Raw genomic sequence first — 13,667 nt, forward strand, 5'->3', positions numbered from 1 at the left:
TTATGGCAGCCAGCTGGAAGCAAACTGGATGACACATGGACTAACAAAGCTTGAAAAGCTTTTGGTGATGGTGGACTTCCTGAGGTAAAAGTGCCAAGCTATTGTTTGACCCAGGCAGACTGCTATCAGTGATGGATACATTGTACAAAGGGATCAGGAAAAAGACCTGGGAAACTCGTGCTCTACACCTCCAGAGTCAGTGAGGTCAGCTACAGGGCAGCTCACATATCACTAAATTAACGTCTTTTTGTTGAAGATGACAAGGCATGTTGGTACTTATTTTAAGTCATTTCCTTGTTTAAAGTACTAGCAATGGTTTCTTGTGAGAGCAGCAGCTTGAGATGGGACAAAGGTTCATCTGTGGCTAGCAAACAACAAGGCACACAACCAAAGTAATAGTTAACAATAAAAATCAAAGCTTTAAAATACTACAATTCCCTTACTAGTTACTGTGCAAAGTATTAATTCTACTTACAAAAGCATCTTAAGCTTTTAGGATATGTTTACCCAAAAAGTTTCAATTTTCCACCTTAAGTAAAAACAGTCTAACTTCATACTAGTATTTTGACTCAATTTCACCAGTCTTCAGAGGAATCTTGCTAAAACTTAAAATATAGGCAAGTGACTAAAAGTTTTTAACACCAGACAGAAAATCATTCCATAAGGATGCAAAGACTATACTGGCATAAATGTATCTTTCAATTAAAAGATAAGTAATGCATAAAAAAAAAAAAAAACAACAAAGCAAACACCCCCCCCCCCCAAAAAAAAAAAAAATACAAAACATGTTTAGCAATTCCAGAGTCCTTCAAAAGTAAGGTAATGTTAACTGAAATAGAAACAGAGAATATTTTCTCATATCAATAGTGTGGTGGTATAATGGAGAAAAAACACAATGGAAAACACAAGTGATGCACAATACAGCTGATCACCACCCACTCAGCAATGCCCAGCCCATGCCTGAGCAATGATCAGCCCCTCCTGGCCAACTCCTTCCAGTTTATATACTGAACATGACACTCTGTGGTATGGAATATCCCTTTGTCCAGTTCAGATCAGCTGTCCTGGCCTTGCTCTCCCCCAGCTTCTTACTCACCTGCTCACTGGCAGAGCACAGGAAACTGAAAAGCCCTTGACTTACAGTAAGCACTGCTGAGCAACAACTATAACATCAGTGTGTTATTGACATTATTCTCCTACTGATTCTAAAACACAGCACTGTGCCAGCCACTAAGAGGAAAATTAACTCTCTCCCAGCTGAAACCAGGACAGCAGATGTAACCTCCATTCTTCTATTTAATAAGAACAGTATCTCTTCCTAGTGATTTGTGCAAGATAATCGACCTGAAGAAATACTTCTTAAATGTTGAAGTTCCTCTGGATCAAAATTGAATTATATTTTTATGCTTTTTATATTTTTTTAAACTTTATACATTTTTATATTTATGTGACAACTTGGAAGGTGAGAAAGAAATAGGGGCTCAAAAAACCTCAGGAGACTAACATAACAGAGCACAATACAAAAGGTACCAACCTTGTCCAGAATCAAAGGCTGTGCACCTGTGTCCACACCCTCCCACACACAGGGAGGAAAAATGAAATCAGAAAGCTAAAGACCAAGGTAGGATGAGGGGCAAGTTTCTCAGCCTAGGCTCAAACTCATATGAACACAGCTACACAGCTGTCTGACGGAGTGATGCTGGTGCTGGGCCACAGTCTGCAGTGCAGTGGAGATGTGCCACCACTCAGCACAGCCCAGTAATCTGTTTTCCAGGAGGCAACCCAGCATTCATAATGAAGGAACACTCTTGTTGCTAAAAGATAGCTAAGAGTCTGGTTCCAGGCTCCTATAAACTTTTACACACAAACTGAAATTACAGTACTCCGTTTGAAAAAACTGTCATTTAAGGTTGCATATGCTGGGTGCTTTTTCACCCCACTTCATCTTGTTCCATCCTGTCCCATGCCCCACGTCTCACTGGCACAGCCCTGTGCTGACCAACAGTCTGGCTCCAGATGCATTTTTTCACCCTAGCTAACTAACTTGATCTCAGTTAGCAACTTCTGCAAAATCATACAACCAAAACTCAATTTATGCCTAATCTGAATGCCAGAGATTAAGTTTACACATATATTTGAAATAAAGAGAAATTTTAACAAGCTATACTGAGGTCTGTGTTTACTGAGATTGATATCAAATACTTCTGCAAACAGACATAAGCAAAAATATGTAAGTTAATGTTTTCCTTATATTCCCGAATACAGGAAGGCAAACCTTTCTGAAATGATCTCTTCAAAAACTCAAGCAAGACCAAAAGACCCTAAACACTGTGACAAATCACATGATTTTTAATACCATACATATTCATAAGCAGTTTTCTAATTTCAAGTCCAAAGTGCCAAATACCAGCTTTCACAGCATGAAGCTCATCGCTTCCCATAAACTTTCATAAGCAGCTCCTACTTACTAGAAGAAAAAAAAAAGATTCTGCGTTAGTCTGTCCTTGTATGTGCCATTCACAGTAAGGAGTTCAAACAAATACATTCCTTTTCTTAGCTTTCACCTCAAAGGAAAACAAGCATCACAGTGTAAATACCCTTTTCAGAAAAGGGAAGATAGGCGCTGAAGAGATGCTTGGATATTTTTATTAGTACGTAATATTATCAATTATTTATATTTGTAAAATGTCCTGGATATTTAATATCTTAGTCTTTTTTACTCTCAAACCAGAAAATATTACTGAAGTTCAAAGTTAGGTTATGTTTCCTCTGGGAAATCATGCAAGCTATTCTGATTATACTTCTCATTCCCAGTACTGTTTTCATGCACTACCTTGGGCACTAAGAAACCAAAGCAATCTCTCTAGTGCAAAGTTCAGAGCAAAGAAAGGTGTGTTTAAACAAAGCACAGATCAGCAAGCTTTTAAGAGCTTATCAGTGGATGACCAACCATAATTTAGAAAATGCATTTTTATTTACCTCATTAGAGTCTGTGCGAATCCAAGCTGGGCTTTTGTTTCTTTCAGTGAGGCAGGCTGCACGTGACACATGCAGCCAAGGAGGGAAAGGCAGGTTAGCAGCAGCTCTGCAGGAGGAGGGCAGGTGCTCCCTCCAGTGCAATGCACCTGGATTCCAAGGATCTGTTCTCACATCACATCCTGCCTTTTGCAGGTAAAGGCCATGCACATGACTGAACCACTGAACAGCATGAGTCAGGACTAAATGAGCTGGAGATGAAGTTTACACCAGCTTTAGAGTTGTTGTTAAAGGACAAGTTGTACCTGAACTGACTAAAAACCTGCCAGTACAAAGTTAAGCCATCAATTATATTTTCAACAAAACTGAACCGATGGAGCTAAATTATTTCAGATGGCCTCTCACAGGATGTGCCCATAGCTACTCCTAGGACTCATAAAAATCAGTTAACTTGTCAAATCACAGTCCCACAGCAAGCATATTAAGCTGGCACTGATATAGGCTACTGCCAGAGGATTCTCTCAAACCTTCCTTTCCTGGGAGTTTCCTTCATTCCCCTTGTGCCAACACTATCACCGATGCAGTAACTTGCTGAGTTAGATTACGGAACTAATTTGCCCAAAAACAACACTTGCAAAAAATACTGCTCTCAGCTGAATTTTTTGTTAATCCAGCTCAACCTACTTCAGTCAACTCAGAAATGACAGTGAGAGTAATAAAAATATTAGGAGGGTGTACGCAAGAGATAGAAAGAAACTCTACTCTCAGTGGTGTTCCCCACTCTTTTCAGCACTCATTTATCTCAGCCTACTATGATGACCACGACCTGCACCCATCATCACTGCACATCAAAATCCTGCTGGTTCAGAACAAGCCTCAGGAAACACTCTGAGAGGGAAAAAAAGTTTCATCAAATATTTATCTTTTCAACAGAACATGAAGAAACTCCTTAAGTCTACCTGAAATGCAGGCTTCTCAGGAGAAGGTAACACAGGCAAGCCACCCAAATGAGTTTAGCAGGTCATTAAAACCCACCCTCTGGATGGAGTTATAATGATGCTGGTGACCACTCCCACAATGATAACACCATTATCAGCATTCCCTTATCTGGCTGTGGCAAGGACAAGCAGGCTGAGAGGCTTCAGAAGCTACACTACGGATCTGTAGGACCTCTCATCCTCTTAGCAACTGCTGAGACAGAAAGCGTCTTCCACTGGCCTGTGGTAACCATAGCTCTGGTGTCCTGCTGTGACTGGCCACTAAGCCACAGTTGTGTGTGTGTGACAGCAGTGACAGAGCTTCCTCTCTGTTCAGTAACCAAAGCTTCTTGTTCCAAGCCTCTTGCTTTGTATCTGGAATCACAGACTCTTAACTACAGCTATAACCACAATTATTACATTAATTCTTGGGCTACTTCAAGCCTACAAGAACTTTTTGCTTTATTTGTGCAGCTAAAAATTTAACCTTGCACTCTTAATCTGGAGCAAAGCTCCCTGTTATCTCTGGATACAGTATACTCCTGAACCTTGCTGTTCTATTATATTAAAGGCAGAGAATTTCTGATAGAGGTGATACTTCAGTGCCCTTGAGTCCCAACATTGTTCTAACAATTACATAAAAATCTGCTAAAAACCATCCACTGATTAAAAACACTAAAAATTGAGCAATGTACCTTACTAAACACATATTGCTAAACATTGACCAAACAATTCTCACACTTCATCCTAATTATTTTCTTTTTTTTTTTTTTTTCAATTAGGGATATGAATTCAAAATATCTGACTTCCCAAAGCCAGAGTAAAAGCTGATGGGGTCATTTAGGTACTGCTGGACTGGAAGAAAAAGGAGTTGGAGGAGTGATAAATTGAAATTCATACTGATGCTAAATCAAGCAAAAGTGCTAACTGTTCTGCTGTAGTTGGGCAGTCAGTATGCATGACAAGGTATTTATTTTTTTGTTGAAGACAATGCTATTCTTATTTTGTTGCTTTCTTGTGTTTCCTGTACCTTCAACCACTATTCTAAATATGCTAAAAACATTCAGATTTGCTCCTCCTCAAATACTTCACCCCAAATGGTTTTAAGTACCCCAAGCACACTGGGGGCCCTACAGAGGAAACATTTTTAACACATTTTTGTTGTCATCTTTTGGCCTAAGAAGTCTCCCTAGGAAAGAAGGCTCTTATAGAAAGATGACAGATAAAACATCTGAAATGCTCAAGAAATCATTTCTAGCCTAACAGGACTGGGACGCTGCATCACGGAGGGCAGGGTGAACAGTCACAGACCAAGAGAGAATACTGAGCAGCTCACCCTCATGTGAAAACATGACCAGGTACATAACTATACCTGTGCATGCTTTTATTCTGCTGTAATACAAGACAGCTAGCCCAAAACCATAAACAAAGAAAAAGTTCATAGCTTCAACTTTTTGGGGAGTGTAGAAGCGCCCATCCCTTATGCTGCTCATGATGTCAGCAGAAATATACCTCAGAAAATAATCGCTAAATTTGTACTTAAGGAATTAATCAAGGCTGTCCATTTTTTACACATCCAAACACAAAAAACAACACCCCCCCCCCTTTTTTTTTTTTTGCCTATTTATTTGGCTGTATTTAAATTCCCTTCCTGAAAATCATTATTTTGAAACCACAATTCCAAGGCTGAGGTGGGTTCATTGCAAAACCAGCAGGCCTCACGAAATAGCCTGTTGGCACATTACAAGTACTCAAAGCTTATGAGCAGGGTATTTTTCTTCCCCTGGCAAAGCAGATTTACTGAGGAGTCTGGAATGACAGTCAGTGAGTCATGCATAGCCAAATCTGCAACACCACTCACAGCAGGGACCTCGCTGTATCACTTACTGTAATTACAGCCTCCCTTCAGCTGGAGCATTTGAGAGACAAAAAAAACTAAGGTGCACTTTTAGTAATTCCAATGAAAAAAAAGGACCCACAATAGAGAAGGGTGTTGGCACTGCAAATGTTACCCAAACATGTAGGAGTAACCTTTTAAAGCCTTACAGCTTTCAGCTCCTGCTTCAGTAGTGCCAGTTACAAAACAAGAATAAAGTATTGGCAATAATAATAGCTTATAACATTTTTTTATCTAGTGCCAATATCAGCAGATTCAAAATGCCATTAGTCTTACTCAAAAACAAATTTAACATTTCTGCTCATCAAAGAGAAAGAACTTTGAGAAACAATTAACTATTCCACTATGCCACACTTATAACGCTGGAGTTCAGATTTACACAGCTCTTCTGGCACTTTGCTGACCAGTTCCATTCCAGTTTTGCATACAGTCTACATGTTTATAACAGCACATCTAGTAATATATTGCATTATGCTCAGTATCATCCAGATTTGCACACACTCAAGCAAAAAAGAGAAAGCCCATAATCAAAATATACAAAAGGCCTTTATGTTTCCCATTCCTAATAGTTAGACAACCATGACATCTCATACTCTCTATGTTATTAAAATAAAAAAGAAAGCCTGTACAGAGGCCCTGATTTCCCTCTTTTGTGATATGTCGCTCTATTGATTGAGCAGAGTTACTCTTGTTTGTATCTATTTAAGGGCCTGTCTGACACAAAATAGAACTCAATAGATTGTTTGCCCTGATAGTGAAGGACATTAAATCAAATCCACACCCACAACATAAAATAATCTAAGTCACCTACAGAACTGGGCTTGTTGAAATAACGTTTTATCATCCTGACAGCTGCTGAATGGATGTCTAAGTGCAAGACAACAGTGACCGTGTTTGCACAATGAGGACTGCACTGGAAGAGCTTCAACAGATCCAGGGCGCAAAAATGATGTGCAAATTGAATGCACCAAGATTCTTAGAAAAACAAGATGACATGACTGCAGTACACACACTTGGCTAAAGTGGTAATCTGCAGCAAGGAGGTGATTTTACCTGTATTGGTGACACTCACGAGACTGACACTGAAGTACTGCATGTAATTCCTGCTGGGGGGTGAAGGAGAAGCAAAGTAGGAGGGCAAATATAAAGATGGGTGCTAAAATGATGAAGAAAAATGTCACAAAAAAGATTTTCAGACTGAAGAAACAAAGGCTCAAAGAGAATCATTTGCTCCACCCATCAAGAAAAAAATGAGTGGAAAGCTGACCACAGGTAACAGGCACTAGAAAGGCTTTTTAATGTGTGGCAAGACATAGCAAGAACCAAATGCAGGAGCAAGATAAATTCAAAGCAGAAATAAGTGCAAACTGGAAGATGGGGAACCCCATGAAGCAGGAATCCAGAATCAAGGAAGCAGGAAATGTTGGGATACCACATTTTGCTGTCAGTAGATCAAGTTACTGGGATTAATACATCAGTAACCAAGCAACACATTAAGGGTCTGTCATATAGTTCATACTTATACATGCATGAAGTACAAAAGACAAAAAAGCAATTCTAAATAAAGCAACTTCGTGCCTAGTTGCCTGTCAGCTCTACCTGAAGATGTTGGTAAGCATTGGACAATGAATTTTGTTCAAACTAGCAGGCAAACCCAAGGCAGGAAAGATTTTTCTAATGCATTCAGATGAAGACTGTGCTCATGCAGAACCTGTAGCAGACAAAAAGATTTTGATTGTTTTGTAAAGTCAGCTGTAGTGGGATAGATCTTTGCTTTGCAGATAGTTTTTTCTGCTTTTACAGAAGCAAGGCAACACATGGAAGGTACTGTGCTGAGCTATCCATATACTAGCATCATGAAAGGTTACAGGGGTTAGGAACAACACTTGCTGTGACGACAGGGGCAGGGACCTGGAATCCCTTCTGTACAAGCACATTACAAATGAAATTGCAAGATGCTCCGCCAACTTTAGGCAGTTGTGAGTAATCAGCTTGTGAGTTTGCTGCTTGTACATCCCTCACAATACTTTACTCCTTACTGGTTTTCAATTCCAAGAGTGAGTCACTGGTAGAAGAAGAAGGGGAAAGGAATGAAAACTTTTCTCTGAAATAAAGGAGATGGAAAATGGCCTTGGAAAAAGGCACGATTTTGTGCTTACTATTACATTTCTTCTTGGCTTAAGATACCAACTATTAAGACTTCAGATTAAACTGAGCAAACATTTGAACAAAGAATCAGGCAGATTATTCCAGTAAGGAAAGAATAAACTCCACTTGCATGGTTGATCTGTAATGTCTATTATGGTCAATGTTCGAAAAAAGCATATCTTGTGGGCAATTCACAGCAGAAGTCTGTTATTTCTCCATGCTCAAAGGACATCTGTAATTAGAGTTTCTTACTAAGAGATCAAACGGCAAATGAGTGATTTAGACCACAGCTGTCTGTAGAAAATGCCAAATATTTTATGTACCTTGCTTGCCCACAAAGTTGAATGCATGCTACCACTACTAAGTCTGTAAAGCCCACATTTACAAAGATATATAAAATTAAATACTTTTGTTTATGCAGACTTACACACTAACCCACAAAAAGGGGCACTTCTCTACAACAAACCCAACCCAACTAAGCCTGCCTGGTTTCACTGCCACACAGACCCAAGCTTCAGCTGGTATCTCCAGAGCCAGGTGGATTCAGTAACAAAAAGCAGGATGGTAAAGCTCAAGGGCTGCAGGCCCTGAATAGCAGGTGCCACTCGAAAGAGGAGACCTGAGGTGGCAGCAATCTCTTTTACAACACCCTTTTCCAGAACTGGCCCGGGGTTTAGTTCCATCTCAGGGAAACTCAGCTCACTCATTGTTCTCATTTTGCAGTGAGCATCAGCAAACCAAATGCAAGATTTTAAAAAGTTATAGAAGGGAGAGGGTATAGAACCGCAGAGCCTCTGAGGCGGAGCAGCCATGTCCCTAGGCTCTGTGAAGCATTGGAGTCTTTCTTAAATTATCAGCAATACAAAGATTTACAAGCTCTTCGGAAATATATGAAGTTAAACAGGCACTGGCTTGCAAAGCTTCCAAACTGAAACTGGTCTTCCACAGTAAGTTAATGCAGTGCACTGAAGTGGCAGCAGAAGTGCACATGCTGGTGAGCAAGCAGGTGACTCACTGGAAACAGATACAGGGAGGCTGCCACATGACAAGCTGGTGTAGCACAGGAGACAACACAGAACTGCAGCATCCCAAATAGGAGAGAGGCATGGAGAGGAAAGCAACTGTACCTCCAGTGGCCAGCACCTTCAGAATCATTTATCTATTACTCGGTTTGCAATTTAGGCTTGGCTCTTGAAAATGCTATGCAGCAGAAGTTTATTTGCCTCATGCACTGGTGTGTTGGTGCAGTTCAGTTACTTCTGCATGCACACTGCATGCATTCACTTCTATAAATCTATTCCTCATGCACTAAATACCCCAGGCTTGGTCTCAGCCTTATAATCACATTCAAAACACATTTTTACATACATATGTTTGAACACACACACATTCACTCACTTTTCAGGACAGAAATAGTCCTGTAGAAGACTCTCTGGATGGCATTTGATTCCTGAGGGTAAGCCCACACAGCCATATGAGGAGAATGTTACCTAAAACACCTACATGTGGCTGGCAAGTATGACTTGTGGGGCTTTCTGCCAAAGTACATGGGGTAAAATTCCCGAGGAACCTAAATGGCACTGCAAACCTACGCTTACAGGTTTGGTGTTTTCATGTACAAGAGTAACATACACTCAGTTACTGAAACAGTTTTGGACTGAAACCTATCTGATTCGCTCTTGGTTTCCCCAGACCATATAATAACAAACAGTTACATAGAAAGACAGAAATTACTTAAAATTTTGTGCATGGATATCATGAAGAAAAGGAGATTACACCAAAATGCAAGTAGCTTGATAGCCAACAGGGCATTACTGAATCTAACAGGTTAAAACTTGAAAGTAAGTGAATTTAGGCAATATGGAAAAGAGAGCTGTTATTAAAATTGAATTTGATATGGTGTATCCTGCATTTTTGATTTCTCCAAGAAAGTTTTAAACTTAATAAATATTAATAAATATTTAGGTAGACCACAGAAATCACCCACAACTAATTATCTACACCATATAGATGTTACATTACAGCAAAATAAACTTCTATAGCAAAATAAACTGCTACATTACAGCAGAATAAACTTCTCTATGGCAAAGACAGTAGCTCTGATGCTATTGTATGCATCACTACTGTTATGGCAATATTCCTAAACTGACAAACTTGGAAGTAATCACACTGACATTTTAGCCTACTGAACCAATGGTAAGGTAAGCCTTTCCAAAGAAAGTATTTCACAGACTTATTGTGCCTTTAAAGGGCCAAAAAAAGCCCAGAATAGACAAGTAGCTCAACAATCTATTAGACCAGTAAAATGTTAAGTCTTATGAAGCAAGAGTTCTCATATGCCTGAAGGAAAAAAAATGGGTAGGAAGAATAGCTCTTTCTTTCCTACGATGTCACTTTGTTTGGAGCACAGCCAACATATCACTTTTTCCAGGAGGCACCAGTGTCATGCTTCCCTCCAAAGATAAAGCAGTTTCTAACATGCACTGTTTTAAATGCCTATGAAAAAAATAATTCAACATAGTTTCTCTAATAATCTTTCCAAAACGGCTGCTTCATTACAGCTGGTACCGTATTACACTGGCTTCCTAATATTCTGATCCCTGTTAAAATTTACAGAGTTTTCAAATTAGTAGCGAGATGTACTAACCTAGATATTGAAAGTTGTTCTAATTTTGTTATTTTTTTTAAAAGGCAAAACAAGCTCAATTTCACATCAGCAGCAAAATACAAAATCTGGACTGCAGAACTGGTCCACTTGCACACTATGAAAAGCCTAATGGAAGAACTTATTTCCATTAAATATTTCAGAATTATATGGGTTTGGGCATTGTTAGTATCATGCAGCTCTGCACATCTTGGGAATGTTGACAAAGAAGGAATGTAGTTAGAATAAAGGGAGGGAGCGGATGGGAGAGAAATCCCACAGAAATATTACAACATTTCAGGAAAGTTTTGTTTGTTTCTAAAAAGACCAAAAAAGAACCAAAAGTGGCCACTCCCCTCCCTCTCTGTTCCCATGAAAATACTCCCAATCTCACTTCAGAAGTGGGAAGACACTGGGGATGCACAGCAGGAGGGAGTAGGACCATGGAGTTGAGATCCTGGTTAATAAAAACAGGAAAAACAGATCTAAGGTTCAAATATAGAGCAGCACAGCAGAAACGCAGAGAGGTATTTAGGATTTTAGTTTAATGAGCTAAGTGGCAAATGCACATGGGCTGGAAAGCTGTACTACTGCTGTGATGGAACTCAGGCAGACTAACTATGGGAATCCTCTGCTCTGCACAGCTGAAACATGCACATTTGTTTGCTATAATTACGGAAATGAGACCATTTTCCCATTTATTTCCCCTTCTCTTAATCCCAAACCAGAAGAATTTGTGAAGGATTGCTATTACTTGCTTGGCAATGTCCCAGCTTACCCAGGAGGCTGTCCACAGAAGCAGCTGCAGAGGAGCTGGAATCTCATGAGATTGCTGCTCCTAAATGGTGTGGCATTAGCACAGGAGACAAGTTTCTTAAGACACAGAGAGGGGCTGTGCTCATGTCTCCCAGGCTTCTAGAGGCTAAGAGTCTGCTGCTTAGAGCCATGTGTCCAGACAACTACATGTAAAAAAAAGGGAACAAATCATAACAGTCTACAGACACACAGATCTTTACTGAGAAGTATTCCAAGGAGCAGGGAAAGCATTTTTTTAACTTATCTCTCCATGTCCATGGGGAGTTTGATGGGAGTTATGAGAGGCAAAGAAACATCACTAACAGAGGCGGTTCTGTGACTTCTTGAAAAAATATACATATTTTTTATTCCATTGGAAATGGCCAGGTCTGCAGGGGCCTTATAGGTGTAGCTAAGATGACATCAGGACTTAAGTGAGGCTGATAAATAACATTAGTCATGGAGAAGGAAGTACCTCAACCAAAAGAGAACTCTGTGGTTCTAACATGGGGTAGGAGGTATTTCTCAGTTCACTTCTGTTGTGGACTCTTGGTGCGATAGGTCACAGTGCATGTTATCTTTTCTCCAGGGTGACCCACTGTTCTGCCTGCTATCTTCTTTTAATCAGACTATAATCTCTTTGATGACACATGCTCTTCCTATGCACACATGGAAGCAGTATGCCAGTTTCAATACCTTCCCACTTTCAATTGGCTTCTCAGCATTATTAAAAGTCCCATCTTTATCAATGGGACCTTTGTTGACAATTTCAGCAAAGAAGAAGCAAGACTGAATGGGCCATAAAGACAAAAGTCAGTCCTTCACACAGCAGTCTCTCTGGTCATTGCTATGGAAAAGCCAGTAGTGACTTCTGTCTATATCAGACGTGCTGTGAGGCACTAGGAGGTCCTCAGCCCTCATGTATGTGAAACCGGCTTCTTGCCCGTCATCAGTTTCAATGACAAACGCTTCAAAAAGTTTATCTCACTATTACCTACACCTTCGTCCCGCTTATCACTTAAAAAAAAAAAAAAAAAAAAAAAAAAAAAAAAAAAGAAGAAGCAGCAAGTTACAAAGATACAAAGTAGTTCAAGCATTAGGAGATTATAGGAAAATCGACGCACAGCATCCCACCCTGATCCCAAAAACACTGACGTCCAGCGCCCCCGAGGCCACGGGACAGCACTCACCGCTGCGGGACACAAACCCTCCCCGGCCAGAACAGCTCGGGTTTAACACCGACAACGCACCCGGGCGGCCACGGGATTTTCTTGGATACAAACGCCTTAACAACAGCCAGTGGCTGCTGTTTGCACTCGGCTCAAGGCAGACCAGCACAACTCCTGGGGTTTCCTCGACGCGCGGAGCGTATTACAGAAAGGGATGGGGAAAAAACCCAAACCAACTAACCAACAAAGGGAAAACAGTTTGGGAGCTGCGGGACAGCGCAAAAACGGGCAAACCCTTTAGCCCCGGGGCCGGAGAAAACACCTTCTCCCGCGCAACAGGTTCCCGCTGAGCCGGCTGCGCTCCTCCTCCGCCGGAGCCGCCCCCGCCGAGCGCACCTGCGGCGGGCAGCGCCCTCCTTCCCTCCCCGCTGCCCGCCCGCACCTCCACTCACCCGTCGGGGGCGTCGCCGGCCCCGCCGCTGGGGTGGTAGGCGGTGAGGACCACGCCGCGGGAACCGGACCGCCAGCTCATGGCGCTGGCCGCCGCATCCCTTCTGGAGACACCGAGGCGGAGCGGGGCGGCCCGGCTACGGCCCGGCGCGGCCCAGCCTCCCGCCGGCAGCGCAGCGGGGCAGGGCCGGGTGACGGCAGCGCTTCCTGCGGCCGGCGGGGCCGTGCGCCTCCTCCCGGCCCGGGAGCCCCGCGGGCGAGGGCGGCGGGAGCGAGCGGGCGCCGGGAGCCGTGCCCGAGTCGCGCCGCGCCCGCTGTACGGCTCAGGGCGCTGCCTCACGCCGCGGGCTGGGGGAAAGCAGCGTCCTCCGGGCAGGCTGGAGTTTGTGTGAAGGTGTCGCCGGGAAATCTGTCAATTAAAGAAGAGTCGCTGCCCTTTCGGCCCCGGGTCAGCTGCCCCGGGCGAACTGCTGCGCCCGAGGCTGCCGTATAGCAAGTGCGGCACGGCAATAAGCAAAAAAAATAATGTGTTCAGCGTTTGCTTTCTACGTTATCTATTTTACTGAATTGCAAGTGTATTCGGTGATTGCTTTAACTTTTCATACACACAC

The 13,667-nt window shown here is 42.0% G+C and overlaps 1 protein-coding gene across 1 annotated transcript in view; it reads right to left on the minus strand.

Annotated features, from left to right (window-relative positions):
• ARHGAP18 (Rho GTPase activating protein 18) overlaps nucleotides 1–13,419 on the minus strand; it is a 68,544-nt gene extending 55,125 nt beyond the window's left edge. Inside the window, exon 1 of the mRNA XM_041470125.1 lies at nucleotides 13,059–13,419. Coding sequence (XP_041326059.1) covers nucleotides 13,059–13,138 — 80 coding nt within the window. The 5' untranslated portion in view covers nucleotides 13,139–13,419. The remainder of the gene's footprint in view (nucleotides 1–13,058) is intronic.
• Nucleotides 13,420–13,667: the final 248 nt, after the last annotated feature.

This window comes from Pyrgilauda ruficollis, unplaced genomic scaffold, assembly GCF_017590135.1.
Source record: "Pyrgilauda ruficollis isolate IOZ18807 unplaced genomic scaffold, ASM1759013v1 scaffold24, whole genome shotgun sequence".
NCBI lineage: Eukaryota > Metazoa > Chordata > Aves > Passeriformes > Passeridae > Pyrgilauda > Pyrgilauda ruficollis.